This window comes from Marmota marmota, unplaced genomic scaffold, assembly GCF_001458135.2.
Source record: "Marmota marmota marmota unplaced genomic scaffold, marMar, whole genome shotgun sequence".
Taxonomy (NCBI): Eukaryota; Metazoa; Chordata; class Mammalia; order Rodentia; family Sciuridae; genus Marmota; species Marmota marmota.
This window is the reverse complement of record NW_025999977.1, coordinates 42,718,342-42,739,664: the sequence shown is the minus strand read 5'-3', so window position 1 is coordinate 42,739,664 and position 21,323 is coordinate 42,718,342. Positions and strand designations below refer to the sequence as shown.

Below are 21,323 nucleotides of genomic sequence, written 5' to 3'. Positions count from 1 at the left end.
ACTGGGATATAATCGAAAGTGTAGGAAGATTAATTTGGCAACAATATCTAAGTTATATTTTTATTTAGGAATAAAAGTGAGTGTCTTAATATAACGTCAATATTAACATACCCACACATTTCTGTACTTCTAATAGTATAATTTTTTATTTTTACTTATCTTTCTTTTTTTTTTGCAGTGCTGGGGATCAAACATAGTGTGTCCAAATGCTAAGGAAGTGCTCTACTGAGCCACATCCTCAGTGCCCTCTATCTTTTATTTAATTGGGAATGGATAGATGGATGGTTTTTTATTTGTTTTAGTGGGGTGGTGTTTTGTTTTGGTTTGGTTTTGGGTGCTGGGATCAAACCCGGGGCTCTGTAACACTAACTACATTCCCAGCCCTTTTTATTTTTAAGACAGTATCTTGCTAAGTTTCTGAGGCTGGCCTCTTGCAATCCTCCTGCTTCATCCTTCTAAGTCTCTGGGATATCAGGTATGTGCCACTGTGCCTGGGTAGGAATTTAATGTATCACGTGAAGTCAGTTTTTCTATTTCATATATCCTTTATGTATACATTAAAAGATTATTTATTACATTCTAATGTCACCAAAACATCTTAGGCTTTTAACTAAAACCAGTTAAACTTCAAAATTTCAATCAGATTAAAACCCCTGGCTTAGAAGTAAGCATAGGAAGCTTTTTTGCAAATGAATCATATCAGAGTATATGTTGAATGTGCTGCAGATTAAGTGGCCTATATCAACACTAATGTTCATAGAGTGCTGGATGGATGCTGTAAGGCTTTTGGTCTCAAGACCTTTTGTTTTATGTGGGTTATATATATCAACAGAATACTAAAAATTCAAAGTTTTTTAATTTACTTATTTGTTTATTTTTGTGACAGGATTTGGCTCTGTTGCCCAGGTACTTCTTGAACTCTGGAACCTCGTGCCTCAGCTTCCCCAGTAGGCATGATTACTATCATGTACTACAGCACTGGCTCCAAAAATTTAGTTTTAAAATATTTATTTGGTTCAGCATGGTGGCACAGGCCTATAATCCCAGCAACTCAGGAGGTCGAGGCAGGAAGATTGCAAGTTCAAAACCAGCCTCAGCAACTTATCTAGGTGCTAAGCAACTCAGTGATAGCCTATCTCTAAATAAAATACAAAATAGGGCTGAGGGTGTGGTTCAGTAGTCGAGTGCCCCTGAGTTCAATCCCTACCAAATTTATTTACTTAAAAATAATGACTTTGAAGCATGTGCCTGTAGTCCCAGCCACACAGGGAGGCTGAGGCAGGAGATTTGCTCAAGCAAGAGTTCAAGTCCAGTCTGGGGAACAGTATGATTGTCTCTAAAAAGTATGGGCTGGGGTTATGACTCAGTAGTAGAGTGCTCGCCTCACATGAGCAAGGCCCTGGGTTTGATCCTCAGCACCACATAAAAATAAATAAAGTCATAAAAAAATAAAAAATAAAAAGTAAACAATGATAATAATAACTTCCAAAACATAAAAAGATTTAAGTGAGAAAGTGGCATTTTCTTTTTCTGCAAATATCCTTTCTGTCTGACTTAATGATGGATTCTCTTTTGTTGTGAGGAGTTTTTGTTTTGTTTTGTGTTTTTGACATGCTGTTAGAGATCAGGCCCAGGCCTGGCACATGCTAGGCAAGCTCTCCTCTGTTGAGCTATATCCCCAACCCCAGATAGCTTGTCCTCTTTGCTTCTTCATTCACTGCTGTAATAGCACACACCATGTAACCTCTGGAAGACACCACTGTACATTCATGAGAGGTGAAGCATATAACACCTTATTATTACTAAGAAAAGAGTTTTGACAGCATAACCCCCCGAATGGCTCTCAGGAACCCCCAGCGATCCTCTAAGATTCAGTCCTTTAAAGCAATGTATAGTTTACAATAATACTCAAGCCTTAGTGTAAGAATCATTTGGTAGGGGCTGGGGATGTGGCTCAAGCGGTAGCGCGCTCGCCTGGCATGCGTGCGACCCGGGTTCTATCCTAAGCACCACATACAAACAAAGATGTTGTGAACAAAGATGTAGTGTCCGCCAAAAAACTAAAAAATAAATATATTTTAAAAAAAGAATCATTTGGCTTTTCAAAAATGCCCATTCCTATCCCAGCAGCTTCAGAGGCTGAGGCAGGAGGATTACAAGTTCAGAGCCAGCCTCAGCACCTTATCAAGGCACTAAGCAACTCAGTGAAACCCTATCTCTAAGTTAAATACAAAAAAGGGCTGGGGATGTGGCTCAGTGGTAGAGTGACCCTGAGTTTAATCCCTGGTACCAAAAAAAGAAAAATGCCCATTCCTGCCACCTACCACAAACATAATGATGCATTTTCTCTGGGGTAGGTCCCAAATCACTGCAGTTGAAATCTTGAGTGATGCTGAGGGATGTGGTGGCTGTACCATCCTCAGAAAATCCTGCACTAAGCTTCTATCCTAAGAAAATAAAGCCAGCATATGTCACCATGGACAGTGGAAGACTCCCAAAGAGAGCTGCTGTATCTCTATCCCCACAGTTTGCTCTCACAGAGAGCCCTCCCTCCTTTAACCTGAAGTAATCATGACATAATCCTGTGCTTTGTCTCCTGTAACTCAAATGAGACAGGGCTGGATCATTTGAATGAGATTTTTTCCTAAAGGGTCAGGAATAACAAAAGAGAACTACTTACATAACTAGATGGCATGGCTTCTCTGTCTAGTTTGTGGTCTATTTTAAGGACGCTTCCTTTTGTAGTTCCCAGCTGTCCATGTGGTAGAGGTCTTTTTATTGGAAAAAGAGGAAGAAAGGAGATCCTTTTTCCCTTTGTCCTTTACCCTAGGAAATGGGCAGGTAATACAAAATAAATGTTTACTGTCAGTAACATACAACAGTGTTAAAAGTCCTCTCTAATAAGACAAAAATAATGACATTCTTACAAAAAAAAAAAAAAGATAAAAATCAATGAACTTCTCTTTCAAATATGGGAAATAATTTATGATTGTTCATATATGTTCAGGAATCTGTAAGATGTTTCATATAGGCCTATCATGAAGTATTTTTATTTGCATAATTAAAATGAATAGACGATTCTCCAAGTATTTGTACAAGCAGCCTTTCTTAGGATGAGATTGTTAAATATATATATCACTGGGGGCAGTGGCGTATACCTGTTATCCCAGCAGCTCAGGAGGCTGAGGCAGGAGGATCACAAGTTTAAAACCAGCCTCAGCAACTTAGTAAGGCCCTAAGCAACTTAGTGAGACCCTGTCTCTAAACAAAATATTTAAAACGGCTGTGGGTGTGTCTCAGTGGTTAAATACTTCTGGGTTCAATATCTGGTACCAAAAAAAAAAAAAAAAAAGAGTGTTAGATACCTACAGAACCACCACCCCGCTTTGTGGAGTTTCCAGTTTATAATTCATTAACCAGGAGATAAAATGGAACTTTCTTATGTATACATATAGCGTTTGCCCCAATAAGAGGTGCCTATAAAGACTTATCATCAGCAATAACCTTCATTTTTTTAACTGTGAAAACTTGTGTTAATGTGAATAATAATCTCAAACGTTTTGTGATAAGTTAATCATCTGATAAAGCATTTTACTTGAAAGTTTGTATGTTGTAAAATTATTAAATGCACAGAATACGTAATGCAGGTTGGTTGGAAAACAAACTGGATTTGCCAAGAGAAGGAAAACTTGAAAATAAGCAAATATCTAAACAGTTGTTTCAAAGCCGTCATCAATTTCTTGAAAATGATTAGGGCTAATATATAGAAGCATATTCTCATTTTAAAATTTTTGATTGAGTAGTTAAATGACTATGCATTATTGAAGTTAAAACTTATTTTATGTACTTTTCATGATGTTTCAGTGTATTGATAATATGGGTGTATCAATTTATTTCAGTGCCTTAAAGTATTTTGAATGCAATATTTTGCTAATGGTTAAAGAACTGTTCTCTTAGGAATGAAATGCTCTCCATTAAAAGGATCTATGAAGTACTTTACATTTGTTATAAAATAGCTACACATGGGTGCATTTGTCATTTTTGTTTGAGTCATTTACTTTTGAGAATCAACAAAATATTAGGTGCCTTTGCTTTAACCAACATTGCTTTGATTTAATACCCAGAAATGTAAAAATGTGGTATTTTTAGTACCAACTTAATGGTTGCATTACTTTAAATCATCTTGTATCCTGAATTGAACTAGCATGAAGGCTTGTTAGTAGGAGTTTCTCCTTTATTCTTTCTCTTCCAAAGTAGAAACTAGGTAAAAAAAAAAAAAAAAAATTGCTCATTACACTAAATCATCAAATAGAATGGCTTATTCCATAGATTAATTTTTGGCTCTTTGTCATTTGTTTTACATGTTTTTTGCACAGGTAATTTGTGTTCATTATAGAAAATTATAAAATGCAGATATGCTAAAGTGGTCTTTAAATTTCCTGATCTTATTCCACCGATCAGAGAAAACCACTGATTCCGTTCTGGTGTGAATCCTTTCAGATGTGCTATGGTTGAATATTCTATGTGTTGAAGGCTTGGTCTGAAGGGAGGTGGTGGAACCCTCAGGAGGTGGGGCCTACTGGGAGGAACTTGGGTCACTGAGACATGCCCTTGAAGGGGATATTGGTACCCCGAGTCCCTTCCATTTCTCTCTTTACTTCCTGGCTGCTGTGAGGCGAGCAGCCTCTTCCACCACACGCTCCCACTCAGGCGCACTGCTTCACCACTGGACCCAAAAGCAACCATCAACTGACCATGAACTGAAACCTCCCCAAACCTTTCCTCTCTGTTGATTTATCTCACGTATTTGTTACAGTAACAGAAAGCTAACTGAACACAGTGTGTCAGTCCTTCCTTTTGTTTTAATTAAGAGGCAGTTGCCTTGGTTATTTGGCTATTTTCTCTCTTGAAATCTAATTTGTCTTTTTAATTAAAAATTGCATTACAGAAGTATACCATCACTTCAAGTAGAATAACAGCCGTTAGGAAAAAATGCCTTCTAATTATATTTCTGTCCACAGGCTAGGGATATAGCTCAATGGCAGAGCACTTGCCAAGGATGAACAAGGACCTGGGTTCAAACCTCAGAACTTCAAAAAATAGATTATGTTTCTGTGCAGTAAAAATTGATTTTAACCTGCTTTCTTTCAAAATTGTGTTAGTACAGGCTGGGGTTGTGGCTCAGTGGTAGAGCGCTTGCTGAGCATGCGTGAGGCACTGGGTTCGATCCTAGCACCACACAAAAATAAACAAAGGTATTTACAACTAAAAAAAAATTTTAATGTTTTTTTTTTTTAAATTGTGTTAGTACACACAAATAGTACAAGTACTGGGAATAAAGTCTTCCCAAACATGCAAAAACTGCATAATAAAAATTATGTATCTAAAAGTAGATTAGTCAACCAGGTACAGTGGCACACACCTGTAATCCCAGCAGCGAGGCAGGAGGATCACAAGCAAGTGATTCCTTAGCAGTGCAGCAAGACCCTCAGCAACTTAGCAAGTCTCTGCCTGAAGAACTGGCAATTTAGCTCAGTGGTAAAGCATGCTTTGGTTCAGTCCTCGCTACCAAATGTGGGGTGAGGAGATTATTCAAGAAACTTCATTTTTAGTTAATGTCTAATTTCCAAGGGATTAAAAATTTCACCCTTTTTTTTGGTTGTTGTTGTTCTGGGTGTCAAACCCAAGGGTGCTTTACCACCGAGCTACATCCTTTTAGTTTTCATTTTGAGACAGGGTCTCACTGAATTGCTAGGGCTTCCCTAAATTGCTGAGGCTGACCTTGAACTTGAGAACATCCTGCCTCAACCTCCCAAGTAGCTGCGATTACAGGTGTGCACCACTGTGCCTGGCTAGCACTTCCACTTCAATGAAGCAAACAAATTATTTTTTTAGATTAAAAAACTGAGGCACAAAAAATGACTTGCTCTAGATAAGGTAATGCATTCTTTATTAGGTTTAGCTATGAAAGAAAATCCAAAATAGTTGCTTATAAAATAAAATTTATTTCCCATGCAAAATTCCAGAGAGAAGTAGGTCAGGGTGATAGGATAACTTCATAAAATTATCAGACTCCCATATCTTTCATTTGTAATCTCAGCACAAGTTGACTACTGGCCAGGCATGGTGGTACACACCTGTAATCTCAGTAACTCCTCACAAGTTCCAGGCCAGCCTCAGCAACTGTCTCAATAAAAAGGGCTGGGGATATAGTTCAGTGGTAGAGCACCCCAGGGTTCAATCCCCAAAACCATAAAAATATAAATAATTTTATTTAGCTATAAATCACATACCATGCAGTTCACCCATTTAAAGTGTGGGATCATTGGTTTTTAGTATAGCATATTGCAACATTGTACAAACCATCGCCTCAATCTAATTTCAGGAAATGTTTATCCTCTCCAAAAGAAACCTCATAGCTACTCCCTGCTCCCAGTCCTAGGCAACGACAAATCTACGTTCTATGTGTTTGTCTATTCTAGACATTTCAAAGGGAATCACAATAGCTGGTCTTTTTTGACTGGCTTTTTTTTCACTTAGTATAATGTGTTCAAGATTCACTTTGGTGTAGCAGGTATCAACCCTTCATTCCTTGTTATTGCCCAGAAATAATCCATTATATTTATATACCATATTTTATGTATCTACTCATAACCTGAGGTCATTTGGAGTTATTTCCAGTTTGGGGCAAATTTATTTTACATGTTGCATATGTGTGTATACATCTATATCTATGTATGTATCAGAGGGGTGTGTGTGTATTGCTGCTAATTAACATTTGTGTTCTAGTTTTTATGTGAACATGTTTCATTTCTCTAGGGGTTATACAGAGGAGTGGAATTGATAAAAACTCTGCTTAACATTTTGAGGAACTGCCAGACTTTTCCAAGGGCTTCACTGTTTACCTTCCCACCAGCAGTGTTTGAAGATTCTAGTTATTCTATATTCTCCCCAGTACTTGTTGTCTGTCTTTTTTATTATAAAAGCCTTAGTGTAGCTTCTTTTTTTTATTTCCCTAATGATATGAGCATCTTTTTATGTGCCTATTGTCTATTTGTATGTTTTTAAATTGGATTGCTTTCCTAATGTTATGAGCTATGTATATATCTCAGTACAAATCCATGAAAATTTGCAAGTATTTTCTCCCATTCTTTTCATTCATTGGAATTATTTGCAGCACATTTTTCATTTTGATATAATCCAGCTTGTGCTTGTGGTATTCTAAGAAACGGTTGTTTACCCTAATATGGTGAAGATTTGCTCCTATTTTCTAAGAGTTTTATCATTGTAACCTCGTATTAAGTTCTGGGGTACATTTTCAGTTTTTGCACATTGTGTAGCCCCTTCTGTGTTAAGGCCCTTTCAGGGATGTTGTACACATCATTCTGCTTTGGTTCTCTGGCCCAGACTTGGTTACAGGGACATAATGATCATTGCATGAGAGACTGGAAAATGTGCATTTCAGGCATCCACTGTCAAATCAGGTTGAAAACCTATTCAGTCATAATCTTACTCTGAGCAAGTCGATTCTGTTGCTTCTTGTTTGTTTATTGTGACACTGGGGACTGAACCCAGGGGCACTCTAGCTCTGAGCTTCAACCCAGGCTTGCTTTTAACTGGTATTACAAGCATGCTCCCCTGCGATGGCTTATTGCTTCATTTAAAAAATAAACTATTATTATATGCTGGCTTTCACCCCTGGGGATTCAGCTGAAGGGTTTCCCTCTGCAGAGTGCTCACTCCTTTGAGGATCCACAACATGGTCCCGAAGGACTTACGAGGCCTTAGCCTGGTGAATTTGGTCCGTTGTGTTTCCTCTGGGAGAAATGAAACCACGAATTCTGGGGTTCCTGGCTTTCCCTACGTGCTGCCTCTTGGGGCAGCTGCGTCTCTGAGGGCGCACACAACCAGCTCTCCCCGCCCCGGCCGCGCCCACTGGGCCGAGGCCACCACTCCCGCCGATGATGACATCCAGGACTACCACCGCAGTTGGAGCTGCTGCACGATGGCAGCGCCCCCTGGATCCCCATCTGCCCAGGCTGCAGAGGCGCCGCTGTCCCAGCCCGGGGAGCAAACGGTGGAGATGGGCTCGGTGAGCGCCAAGCAGGGCAAGAGGGAGCGGGCTGGACCGGGCTGAGAGCGGAGGCTGTGCATGCCCATTCGCAGTCCCTTCTTCAGGTTGACCTAGCAGGGAGGCTGAGGACATTAGGTGTCCCAAAGAGAATAGGATGGGAAATGATCTAAGTGAAATAACTTGCTGGATTCTTTCAAACAGTTCAGCAGGACCAGGGCAGGTCTCTGGTCTTATTGCCAGGCCATGGCTCTTGTCCACACGCTACAAGTCTCCTGGGCAGGGAGGGCCTTTGAGCTATGTGTGAGAGGGCTGCCTCCCTTTCCCAGAGTCCAGACAGATCCTGTGGCCTCAGTCTCTGCCTCAAACCCTGGTGTTGTCCAGGCACTAGGCTCTCCTTAGGGAGACTGGCCCCATAGATGACCTCCTAGTCGGCTCTTGGGGTGCGATTGAGGGCCCAAGAGGTTAGGAACCTCCAAATGGTGTGATATTGAATGCAACATGTGCTCCCAGCCCCATAGTCAAGGTATTCTGTGGCTTCATTTGACCACCATCTCAGTTCCCTATCTTCCCTACTTTCAGGGCCAGGAATTATGGCCTCCAACAAAGAAGTGAGAGCAGGGCTTGGTGGCACACATGTAGTCCCAGTTACTGGGGAGGCTGAAGCAGGAGGATCACTTGATTCCAGGAGTTCAGAACCAACCTGGGCAACATAGCAGAACCCTTCTCTTTAATTAAAAAAAAAAAAAAAAGTGAATGAGAAGGCTGAATATTCTCATTTTCTAGAGAAATTTAGAAATTTGGATTGAGATTAAGGGCAAAAGGGGGAAACAACTGCTGTCAATGAAGTGCCAGCATCCTCCTAACAACCTTATGTGTCCATATATTAGTGTGAGGACACAACAGCTCAGCAAGTTCACACAGCTAGTTTGCCTAATTATAAAACTCTGTGGACTGTGAAGGGCTAATGATTTAAGTTGGTAAAACTGTCTTCCTAAGACTCCAAGATTGTATCTTTAGTGTCAGTTGGAATTTTTTGCCTCCCCCCACCCCAGCCACCTACGCACACTGAGGATTAAACATAGGGGTGCTCTATCACTGAGCTACATCCCCAGTCCTTTTTATTTTTTGAGACAGGGTCTTGTTAAGTTGCCCTGGCTGACCTCGGACTTGTGATCCTTCTGCCTCAGCCTCCAAGTAGCTGGGCTTACAAGTGTGCACCATCGCACCCGGCTTAACCATAATTCAATTTTTTTTCTTGAGGGCCTTCTATGTTCTAAAAACTTTTTAGGCCCATTTAGGGGTGAACAAGGCTTCTATTATGGAGGAGAGGAAGGCTATCATGTTGAATTCTGTTGTTTAGCTTTTTTGGAAGTTGAAATAATGTTCACACAGATGTCAGAAAATAACATGTCCTACCTCAAGTGTGGTTTTCCCCCATGCATAGGAAGTATGCAAAGAGTATGATAAACCTTTATCTGGGACGACCTTCCCTTCAGAAGAACCTGCCTGTAGTGTTCAAGATACCAAAATAGGCAAGCTCTACTTCTTCCAATTCTCTCCCATCTCCAAGCAAAGGAGAAAAGAGGAGCCCCAACATCTTTTCAAGAAATAGTGTCTAATTGTTGCTAGCCATTCACTGCTTCCAAGAATATATATTGAACACTCACTATATATCAAGCATTGTGCTAGGTACTGTAGATGCCACGGTGAGTTACAGTTTGTGCTCTCAGAGAGCTTACATTCTGTTAGGGAATAAATAGAAAATATACCAAACAGTACACTTGAGAAACTCGAGTCATCAGGGAATATAAAGGGTGACATTTACAAGTTTTTTTTTCTTCCTTTTTTGCGCTTCATGCTTTACAGCTTAGCTACATCCCCAGGCCTGAGGAGGTGACATTTAAACTCAGACCTGAATAAAAGGGAGTCAGCTCTTGGAAGACACAGAAGACAGGCAAAGAAATGGGAAGTGCAAAGGCCCAGAGGCAGCAACAGGCTTGGTCATTTGGCTGTCAGGTGGACCTGGCTCCTGCTGAAGGAGGGCTATTTGAAGTAAAGAGGATAGGGAAGTGGGGGCTGATCATCGCGGGTTCTACAGGCTATGGTGAAGACTTGGCATTTCATTCAAAATGTTATGGCAAGCTCTTGGAGGGTTTTAAGCAGAGAAGACATGATCTGATTTATATTTTTAAAAATCACTGGCTAGCCAAGCACAGTGGCACCCACCTATAATCCTATCAACTCTAGAGGCTGAGGCAAGAAGACTGTAAGTTCGAGGCCAGTCTCAGAAACTTAGTGAGACCCTGTCTCAAGATTTTTTTAAAAGGTGACTTGCGGGGGATGTGACTCAATACTAGAGTGCCCCTGGGTCCAGTTTCCAGTACTGGACTATATAAAAACCCACATCAGCTGTTTCATGGGAGGTCAAGTTGTAAGGAACAGATGCAGAAGTAGAGAAGCCACTTACGAGTCTCTCAATGATAGATTAGACAGGGGAACTGGGGAAAAAAAAAATAAAAAGGAATCAATGATGTGGCCTGAGCCACTAAGCAGACTGGTGCCATTTAATGCAATAGGAACAGGGTTAGGAGCTGGCCTAGACTGTGGGATGGAAATCAGGAGCCACACTAGGCTCATGCTTATCAGGCGTCCACTGGGAGATTGTGGGTAGGCAGTCAAATCCTCAGGAGCTCCCTGGATAGCTCCGGGCTTGTGGGATAGATACATACACTCTCTGCTCATAAACATTGTGTCAGTGATAGACTGATAAACTGTCTCTCCAGGAAAAGAAAAGGCAGGGAGAGACTCTGAATTATAATGTTTGTAAATACCCTCAGTATAGCTGATTTCAGGGGTTCAAGAACTAGCTTGCAGAAGTCCTCAGTTCTCAAAGCCCCCGCCTCATTCACTGATCAAAACAACCTTGTGAAATTATATTACATTTGGCCAATGAGGAAGACAAGACTTGAAAAGAGAGAGTGATTTATTCAATGTCACACAGAGAGTAGGTGGCACAGAAGGGACTCAAGCCCAAGTGTCCTGACTCACAGTCCACTCTGATTGCTGATTCAATAAATTAAAGCAGGGTCTAGCAGGAAGTATGGGGGGAAATATAAGAAAGAACTTCCCCCTGGAAAGGTTTAGAGGTCATGGTTTAGAAATTTTTTTTGTTGTAAATTCTCTCTCACTTCCCATTAGGATCATTTTGGGACAAGATGGAGCTAAGAGGTTGCTAGAAACACCATCAAAACCTCATAGGGGGCTGGGGCTTAGTGGTAAAATGCTTGCTTGCATGTGTAAGGCAGTGGGTTCAATCCTCAGCACCACATAAAAATAAGATATTTTTTAAAAAACACCATAGGGACTCAAGGATGCCCATGGAAGTCACGGGGGCTTGGGGAGATGTTTTATGACTCGCAGATTGGGTAGGGATGACTTACTGTGTCTCCTCAGGTCAGCAGAACTGGTCGTCTCTCATTCTGTACGAAGGTGTGCTATGGCTTTGGTGGGATCCCCAACCAGGTAGCTTCCAGCGCCATAGCCTTTTACCTACAGCTGTTCCTGCTTGATGTGGCACAGGTGAGTGTGGGCAGTAGCCTGGGGCCCCTTGGTGTCTGGTCTTTCATCCCCACCTGTCTTTCACCCTCCCATCCTTGATGACAGTCCTTTGGTCCAAACCTAACAAAAAGCCAAATGCTATTTAGTGAATCTCCCAAGGATGTTTACTGCAGTCTGTTTATAATGCTAAAATAAGAAACATTGTTGGATGCCCAACAATATATAAGCCACTTACTTAGATAAGTAAGTGGTATTAATCCACAAAATAGACTATTGTGCTTGCAGCCATTCAAAAGAGAGATCTATACCAGTTGACATGGAGGGACTTCATGATTCACTGTCAAAAATGAAAAGCTAGTTGTAGAGTATATAAAATGGCTCCATTTTAGCAAAACAAAGATGTGCACCGCATGTGTGCATAAGTATACATGTGTCAGTATGTGATTAAAATAGTGCAGAGAAAATTATAGAAGGATATGCACTGGGTTGTTCATGTTGGCTGTAGGGTGGAATGGTGCAAGATAAAAGGTAAGCAAGAACAACTTTTTTAAAAAAAACAAGGTACTCATGATTTTTTAAAATGACACAGATCTGATCCCATTTAGATAAAATTTATAACTTCAGGTGCACATAAATGCATGAAAGGATGATTTTCAAAATGCTTTTAGCAATTGTCTCAAGATGATGGGATTTCAGATGCATTTTGCTTAATGTGTGGATTACTTGAATGTTCTTCTAAAGACTGCATCATTTATATAGTCAGAAAAACAAACATTTTTATTGTGGAAAAATGGCTACCTCTATCACCCTAGGTGCACCGTTCTTGCTTGGAGCCACCCCCAGGTGAGGGCACCTCAAGTTTTGTCCAAAAGTGACTGGACCCAGTAATAATGGCAAAGTGCCAATGCACAGGAATCAGCTCCTTCCCCAACCCTTTTCATTAGCACAGATGTACCTTTGGAAGTTTCTGGATTGGTTTCTTGGGCAGGAGGTCATTGAGCAGCATTTTCCACTGTGGCTTTAGCCCCACATGTTCCCAGGTCCCCCTTCTTGCTGACCGACAAGCCTGGATACCTTCTCTGGCTCTATTGGGTCTTGGCTCTTAATCCCCTCCCCTATGGATTTCAGATTCCTGCTGCCTACGTGTCACTTGTCCTGTTTGGAGGGAAGGTGTCTGGGGCAGCTGCCGACCCTGTAGCTGGATTCTTCATCAACAGAAGCAGGAGGAGAGGGTCTGGACGACTTATGCCCTGGTGAGCAGCCCTTTGGTTTTTAGGATCCAGGCACCTACCCCTGTCTTTGAGGTCACTATTGGTCACAGCTTGTTAGTGGACACCCTGCCAATGGTTAGAGGATGAGACTGGACTGTTTGGTACACTGGGGTCAGCCTGTGTGCCATGTTCAGAGACATTCTTGGGGACTGTTCCTTAGCAGAGGGCATAGGACTAGACAAGTCTCTTCAGGATCCCAGACCTGGCCTGTGGCTCAGTGTGGTCAGGCTAGGCTGGAAGCCAGGGAAGGTCTCAGAGGAAGTGCAACTGGATTGTGCCCCAGTGCTCTTAAACTGGGACTGGCACCACGGAGCACCCACGTGCCCCAGTCAGAGTCCTGGCAGTGAATGCCCCGTCCCCAACTCTCCACTCTACTCCTTGCTTCCCTCTCCATGGCTCCCACCCTGAGAGCCCCAGCCCAGGGCAACCCCAGGGGCTGAGAAGGGTGTCCCCATCCTGGTGCTGCAGGTGCTTCACTGTGTGCTTTTTAGGATGCTCGGCTGCACACCCTTCATCGCCCTGGCCTACTTCTTCCTGTGGTTCCTGCCCCCCTTCACCAGCCTGCGTGGCCTCTGGTACACCACCTTCTACTGCCTGTTCCAGGCTATGGCCACGGTAAGCAGGTGTCCTCCCTTCCTGCCCTGGTTCTGAGAAACCTCACTGCTGTGGCCAATACTGGGACTGGGGGCTTGGGGACCACACTGCTCTCACCTCCCCACCAGTGCCTAGACACTTAAAATTAGCTCTGCTGTCCCTATTTGGGTCAGGTGCCCTCTCCTGCTTTTGAGCCCCCATCTCTGAGCTTAGGTAACCAGCATGCATATAGCAGATTGATTCCTGGGTACCAGGATGGGACAGGATGGCTGTGGGCCTTTGTGTGGCAAAGTGGGATTTCTACTTGGTGATCTGCATGGTGAGGGCCATCTTGAGCTCTGCCGGCCTCCCCAGTTCTTCCAGGTGCCCTACACAGTGCTCACTATGCTCCTCACCCCCAGTCCCACGGAGCGGGATTCTGCTACCGCATACCGTAAGTGCAGTCCTGGGGTTGGGTGAGGACGAAGCCCTGGGACACTGCTACTGGCTCACTCACCTTGCACATGCTCTGTCTCCAGGGATGACCATGGAGATGGTGGGGACACTGATGGGAGCCACTGTCCATGGGTTCATTGTGTCTGGTGCCCACCGGTCCAACCACTGTGTGGACACTGAGCTCCCAGTGCCTGCTGCTATCTCCCCGGATGCCGTGAGTGTCCAAGGTGGCCAGGACCCCCTCTGCAGAGTTACCTCCTTCCTCCAGGGCTACTTCTCCCCACACCTTGTCTCTTCATCTTTGAGGCAGGGGGCTCACTGCACCCTCGTTCCTTCCCTGCTCCCCTAGCTAAGTGCATGAGTCCCAAGTGCAGGCCCACTGCCCTCTGCTAAACCCTGGGTTCTTGCTCATCATAAAACAAACCAGTGGGTCAGCAGGCCACCTGGAGGGAGGAGGCTACCACCAGAGAAAGGACCGTTGAGGGGGCACACCAGGAAGGGGCAGGAAGTGTACAGCAGGGAGGGGGCAGAAAAGTTTGTTGTGCTTTCATGGTCCTCCTATGGCCCTTTCCCAGCCCCAACCCCAACCAGCTGACCCCAGTGTGAAGCGAGAAGTGGAAACAGGGAACAAGCTTCTTCCTCTCCCCTTAGAGTAGGTCCTTCCTCAGCAATTAGGGGATGCACATCTATTTTATCCATCACGTTTATCTTCTATGTCTTCCCTTTTTCCTTAAGCAAATGACACTGTTATCCTCCAGAACCCTGAGCATACCTTTTACTCCTCCCTCTGAACCATCCAAACTACTACAAACTCTGTCTGGTTTTCCAACCACAAACCTAGAAGCTGTTCAGCTTGCATACATTGCCCTGCCATTCACTGGCCAGGTCCCAATCATCCCCACCCCAGCTACTACATCAGCCTCCTACATAGCCTCCAGGCCCCCGCTGGCCCCAGCAGCAGAGTCAGGGGACATTTTCTTGTTCTTTTTTTTTTGGTACTGGGGATTGAACCTGGGGGCCACATTCCCAGCCCTTTTTTATTTTGTGTTAGGGCCTCATTAAGTTACTGTGGCTGTCCTTGAACTTGAGATCCTCCTACCTCAGCCTCCCATCAAGGAACATTTTCAGAGTTTGAATATGGGTAGCCCTTGTCCTCAGGATTAGGTACAGCCCACCCCTCCTCAGGCTTGGCTGTGGGCCTCCTCTTTATATTCTATGACCCCTTTCATGTTGGTATTTTTGTTTGCTTTTAAATTAGTATTTCCTATCTACAAGGAGTAAGAGCAACAGGCTGAGAACCCATCTGCAGAGGTGGATGCTCATGTTAGCAGAGGCCAAAACCCTTGGTAGCTCACGTTGTGTTGTCCCATCAGACTTCACTTATCAATACAAATTCACAGATAAAATTATCAAGCTTTCAGGCTGGGACTATAGCTTAGTGGCAGAGTGCTTGCCTAGCGCTTGCCTAATGTGTGAGGCACTGGGTTCAATCTTTAGCACCACATAAAAATAAATAAAATAAAGGCATCTGTCCGTCTACAATTACAAAAAAAAAAAAAATTTAATTATCAAGTTTTTCAAGACCATGACAAAAGAGCATTAAACTCCAAGCACAGCACCCTGCTGAACTGTATGCACTGCACCTGGGAGAGCTATCCTGCCCTCCCCTTCCAGGGCAATTTTTATTACATATGTATCTCCCCTGAACAGGTAGTACTGTTCTGTTTTGTTCATCTGGGTCATTGTGTGTCACACTGCTATAAATGTCTGCCCACGGATCTGTCACACACCCAGTCCCTTATCATGGATGGGCCAGGTCACTTATTCATCATCATAACCTCAGGGTCTAGCATGCAGTCGTCTGTGGCAATGTATGTTTGCTAAGTGAAATGAGAAAGTGAATGCTCTGACCCCTGGTGGCATCAATGCCTCCTTTCCAGGCAGGAAGCACAGGGTCAGCAGAACTGGATGTGTGTGAGGGACCATTCTGGGCCCTTAGACCTACCTCTGAGTGATATGGAAGAGAGGGACCCAGCACCTGGGGCTTGAGCTGAGGGTTCCTCTGCTCCATTGGGAGGTACTTCGGCCCTACCTCCCTGGGTTGGAGACATCACTCCCAGCCCAGTTCTGTCCTGTCCCACAGACTCGTCTCTACTCCATTGCAGCCGCTGTGGTGGTGGTGACTTACCACGTTTGCAGCGGTTTGCTCTGCCTAGGGGTGAAGGAGCAGCCAGGTATGGAGGCGCTGCGAGGAAATGGGAGGCCAGAACTGGAAGCAGGACTCCTCTTGGGGGTGGGTTTTGGTGTTGAATCCTACCAAGCCAAGATGTCACCTTCCTGTGTTGCAGATCCTTCTGCCTCTGCTTCAGGCCAAGGCCTGGGCTTCCTGGCTGGGCTGGGCCTCACTGCCCGGCACCCACCCTATCTGAAGCTAGTGGTCTCCTTCCTGTTCATCTCAACTGCTGTTCAGGTATCTCTGGCCACCTGATCCCCTCTCTTGCATAGGTCCAGAGTTCAGTCTTTCGGCTTGAGTTTTGTAGGGGGGAACCTGGGGTGGGTCTTCGGCTCAGAGAAATGTGCTGGGAAAAGAGTCAGGTGGGGGAATTGGGGGCCTTAAGCCCTAGGAAGCTGACAGTGTCTGGGGTGGTTTCCTCTTATGTTACCTGAAGTTTAGTCAAGTCCAACTGGTCTTAGCTGTGCAGGGGGTGATGATGAACTAGGAATAGTGCTTCTGTCTATTAGGGAAAAGCATCCTTTGTGGGGTGACTGCATGATGCTGACAGTGACCTGAGCTCAGGATCCCAAAGAGGCCAGACTTGAGACCCTGTCCCTGCCCCTGATTTCTGAGTTTCTGCCATTCCCTGTATATGCCCACCTCCCGTTCACCTCCTCAGGTGGAGCAGAGCTACCTGGTCCTGTTCTGTACTCATGCCTCCCGGCTCCAAGACCACGTCCAAAACTTGGTGCTCATCATCCTGGTGAGGGGACCTGGGTGGTGAAGGCCAGGGCACCTAAGGCCCTGAGCTGGGGATGTGTGGCCAGTGTTCTAACGGTCAACATTCTGTAGTTGACTTTGATCTTAGTCACCTACAGTAGAGGGTGGAACTGGGAGCAGAGTCAAGGTTAATAGCTGCTAATTCAAACCAGGGGCAAGGTCATGGTTGGCTTTGAGGTGCTGGGTCGAGTGCTGGCTGCAGGGCCTTGCTGTGATGCTGCTGTTTGCCACAGGTCTCAGCTGTGCTGAGCACCCCCTTGTGGGAGTGGGTTCTCCAGCGATTTGGGAAGAGGACACCAGCCTTCGGGATCTTTGTGAGTGAGAAGGAAGGCTAGGGGTGCCTGGGTCTCCTGAAGCCAGCAGGGCTCAATCTGTGTCTGGACTTTGTGTCTGCTGACCAGGCCCAGAGCTCAAAGAGCAGTGAGTGTGGGAATGAAAGAACAAGCCCAGGGAGTGGGTGGAGGGACCAGCCTGTGTGTCTGTCTCCCCAGATGATGGTGCCTTTTGCAATCTTACTGGCTGCTGTACCCACAGCACCTGTGGCATATGTTGTGGCCTTTGTCTCTGGTGTGAGCACTGCTGTGTCCTTGCTGCTACCATGGTAGGCTGGGTGAAGGGAAGGGGGGATATCCATTCCTTTGGACCAACCTGCTGTCTTGGGTCCACCCTGAGCAGGAGATAAAGGCCACAAGCTCCCTCCTTAGAATCCTCCTAAAGGGCACCAATGGCGAGAATGGTGGGGGTGGGGAATACAAGAACACAAACTACTGACTCTCTGGGGGTCTGTCCTGGTTTTGAGCACAGAAGACTGACACATTTGTCTCCAGAGAGCCCACAGGCTGCTGGCTGTCAAGGGTATGAAGAGTGCTAACTCCATGCACCTGTTCCCAGGTCCATTCTGCCAGATGTGGTGGATGATTTCCAGCTGCAGCACCGGCACGGCCCTGGCCTAGAGACCATCTTCTATGCATCCTATGTTTTCTTCACCAAACTTTCAGGCGCTGGCGCCCTGGGCATCTCCACCCTCAGTCTGCAGTCAGTCCAGGGCTGGGTATACCAGAGGCACAAAAAAACAGTGGGAAGAGGGCAAATCCCCCTCTCTTCCCAACTAGGGGCCACCCATAGAGAGTGTGGGGAACCTGGTGCACATGACTTGGAGCCTTAGAGTCTGTACCACCTCCCAAGCCCCTGCTGCCAGTCTTCTCGGCTCCTTTGGCACTCATTCCTGCTCTCCTCGACATTCCCTCCTCCACCATTAGGCTGATCTGGCCAGGAAATATTAAGTCACATTTCAGGAGAGTGTGGGGGTGGGTATCTGTGAGCCCCTCACCCAGGCTCTGAAGGATATGACTGTTGGGGTGGGGTGGTATTTCTCCAGGTTTGCAGGATATAAGGCAGGAGCCTGCAAGCAGGCAGAGGAAGTAGTGGTCACCCTCAAAGTCCTCATCGGTGCTGTGCCCACCTGCATGATCCTGGCTGGTCTGTGCATCCTCATGGTTGGCCCCACTCCCAAGGTGCCAAGTCAGGACACCTCCCTCCAGCTAAGCCTTCGGAGGTAGGCAGCCCGGGTACACTGATCAACACAGACAGGGAGACACACTAATGACCTAACAGCCTACAGATCTGCTGTGCCACTCAGCTGAGCTGTTCTGCCTTTAGAAGACTCAGCTTCAGTGACACCATTTGGTCCTCTATTTTCTTCTACTCCGGTCTCTTTTTATTTATTTATTTATGTTTGCCTTTTCTTTCTTTTTTTTGGAGTGGGGGTACTAGGGATTAAACTCAGGGGCACTTGGTCACTGAGCTATATCCCCAGCCCTATTTTGTATTTTATTAGAGACAGGGTCTTACTGAGTTGCTTAGTGCCTCGCTTTTGCTGATGCTGGCTTTGAACTCACAATCCTCTTGCCTCGGCCTCCTGAACCACTGGGATTATAGGCCTGCATCACCACCCTCGGTCTCTGGCGCCCTTTCTGCTGTTCCTAAGACTATCTAGTAGATGGGGGTATGTGAGGGTTCCCTCTTTGATCCCCTATTCTTTTGTTTCCCATCCCCCCCATACCTCATCTACTTGTGTGACCTAGAGCACCTCATACTTGGTGGCTCCTAAAGCTGCCCTCTACTTTGAACTTCAAGTTCCACATCCACATATTTCATTCATTTGGACATGTGTACCTGCTATCCCACAGCATGACAATCAGGCTCAGTGGGCCCTAAACTTAACTCTCTTCTTCCCCTCAACTCCTCCTGCATCTGTCTCAGTGAATGGCACCAACATCCACCCTAAAGCCAAACCCAAAAGTCTCTTGCGCTTCCTTCCCATGGTTGCATGGAGCAGTCCTCCCAGCCTGTCCTCCCCTGCCAGAGCACAATCCCACTGCACGGGGAAGGTCTGCTCACTGTCTGGTCTTCCCAGAAAAATGTGTGGGTCTTGAAGGCTGGGACTATTGTTCTATCCATTTTTGTACCCCAGGAGAGGAATACGACCTGAGGCCAAGTAGGTACTCAGGGAATGCACGAACCATATCACCACGTCCAGCCCAGCAGACTCATTAGCAAGCAGATATCCTACACTTAAAGCACATGGGCAAGTGTCCACACACAGCACCACACAGGGTGGCAGTAAGTGGCATCATCTGCTCCTCACGGCTCAGTGTTGGTGTCCTTGGACTATTCAAAAGAGTAATACTGGGGCTGGGGATGTGGCTCAAGCGGTAGCGCGCTCGCCTGGCATGCGTGCGGCCCGGGTTCGATCCTCAGCACCACATACAAACAAAGATGTTTTGTCCGCCGATAACTAAAAATTAAAAATATTAAAAATTTAAAAAAAAAAAAAAAAAAAGAGTAATACTGAAGACTGAGGTTGTGGCTCAGTGGTAGAGTGAGGCACTGGGTTTGAACCTCAGCACCACATAAAATAAAGGCATTGTGTCCATCTACAACTTAAAAAAAAAAAAAAGAGTACTACTGAGATCATGCACCTCACCCAGGTAGTGCCAGCCAGGCAGGGAAATGTTTGGTGGGAGATGGAGGAAGAGGGTGGCAGCTTCAAGGGGGCTGTGAAAAGGGAGGTTGCTTGGAAGATAAGGAACTGCCACTCAAACTTCCAGGAGGCTCTGTGGCAGGGCAGAGGCTCACCTCATCCTCATCTTTCTCCTTGTCTTTCCCCTTCTACAGGAGGACCAGCTACAGCCTCGCTTAAAATTTGAAGGACACACACCTGTAATCCCAGCAACCCCAGGAGTCTTGAGGCAAGAAGATCACAAGTTTGATGCCAGTCTGAGCAACTCAGGAAGACCCTGTCTCAAAATAAAAATTTTTAAAAGGGCCAGGGGTATAGCAAGTGGTAGAGCACCCCCTGGATTCAATCCCAGAACCAGAAAAGGAAGTGTGAGAGAACTTCCCATGAGCTGGGACAGCAGGAAGCTGTGTTTTAGAGGTCTTAAGTCCCTCTCCCGACTCAGCCCTTGAGCACCTACCTAGCAGTTGAGCCCACAACATTTGCTGGTGTGTGGAGTCTTCAGTAAATCTTCCCTGAGTCTCCCAAAGGGACTGATCTGGGCTTCAGAATCCCAACATGGCATCTCTCACCTGTCAACCAGACTCTCTCACATAGGTCTGCACCTCTGACTACCCAGCCCCAGGCAGCCCTTGATGTAAAAAGCATCCTGATAGCAACTATTACTGGAAAAAAGAAGCCCTATCCAGCCTGGCCTACAACTCTCTACGGTAATACTAGGCCCAACCAAGCTGATTAGATGGCAAAATTCCAACAGAAGGACAGACATACAGACTCTTCAGTTCTGAGGCTCCAGTGGACATCTGAAGACACAGAAACTAGCCACTCTGGAGCCTGAGGCAGGAGGACCACAAGTTCAACACCAGCAACTTAGTGAGACCCTGCCTCAAAAAATAAAAAAGAGGGCTGAGGATGGAACTCAGTGGTAGAATGCTCCTGGGTTTAATTCCCAGTACCTCAAAAAAAAAAAAAAAAAAAAAAATCCACTCATAATGGATTTAAGATTTATAAGATAAGGAATTACTAGAAGAAAACAGCAGAATACTGATTAAAGACATAAATGTGAAAGATAAAATTCCCATAAAAGGAAAGATAAACAGGACTTCATTAAAATTAAGAATTGTAATGCATTCCCGCTGTTTTATATAAATAAAAATAAATTAAAAATAAATAAATAAATAAAAACTTATGGGTTATAAAAAAAATTAAATGTTCAAAAAATACCATAAAGAAAGAAAATGGACAAAGATAACTGGCAACAAATATTAATGACATCTAGAATCTGTTAAGAATCCCTGCTTTGAGGCTGGGGTTGTGGCTCCAGTGGTACAGCGCTTGCCTAGCACATGTGAGGTACAGGGTTCAATCCTCAGAACT

General features: G+C 45.0%; 1 protein-coding gene across 1 annotated transcript; it reads left to right on the top strand.

Moving 5' to 3' along the window:
- Window positions 1–7,776: 7,776 nt before the first annotated feature.
- On the top strand, window positions 7,777–21,032 carry Mfsd2b (major facilitator superfamily domain containing 2B). The gene is made up of 14 exons (XM_048804751.1): window positions 7,777–8,092; window positions 11,528–11,653; window positions 12,761–12,885; window positions 13,395–13,518; window positions 13,852–13,930; window positions 14,016–14,146; window positions 16,076–16,166; window positions 16,281–16,402; window positions 16,827–16,910; window positions 17,161–17,241; window positions 17,419–17,528; window positions 17,819–17,962; window positions 18,306–18,482; window positions 20,105–21,032. The coding sequence occupies exons 1-14, from the start codon at window positions 8,006–8,008 to the stop codon at window positions 20,127–20,129; spliced, it is 1,506 nt and encodes a 501-aa protein (XP_048660708.1). The 5' UTR covers window positions 7,777–8,005; the 3' UTR covers window positions 20,130–21,032.
- The last annotated feature ends 291 nt before the right edge of the window (window positions 21,033–21,323 follow it).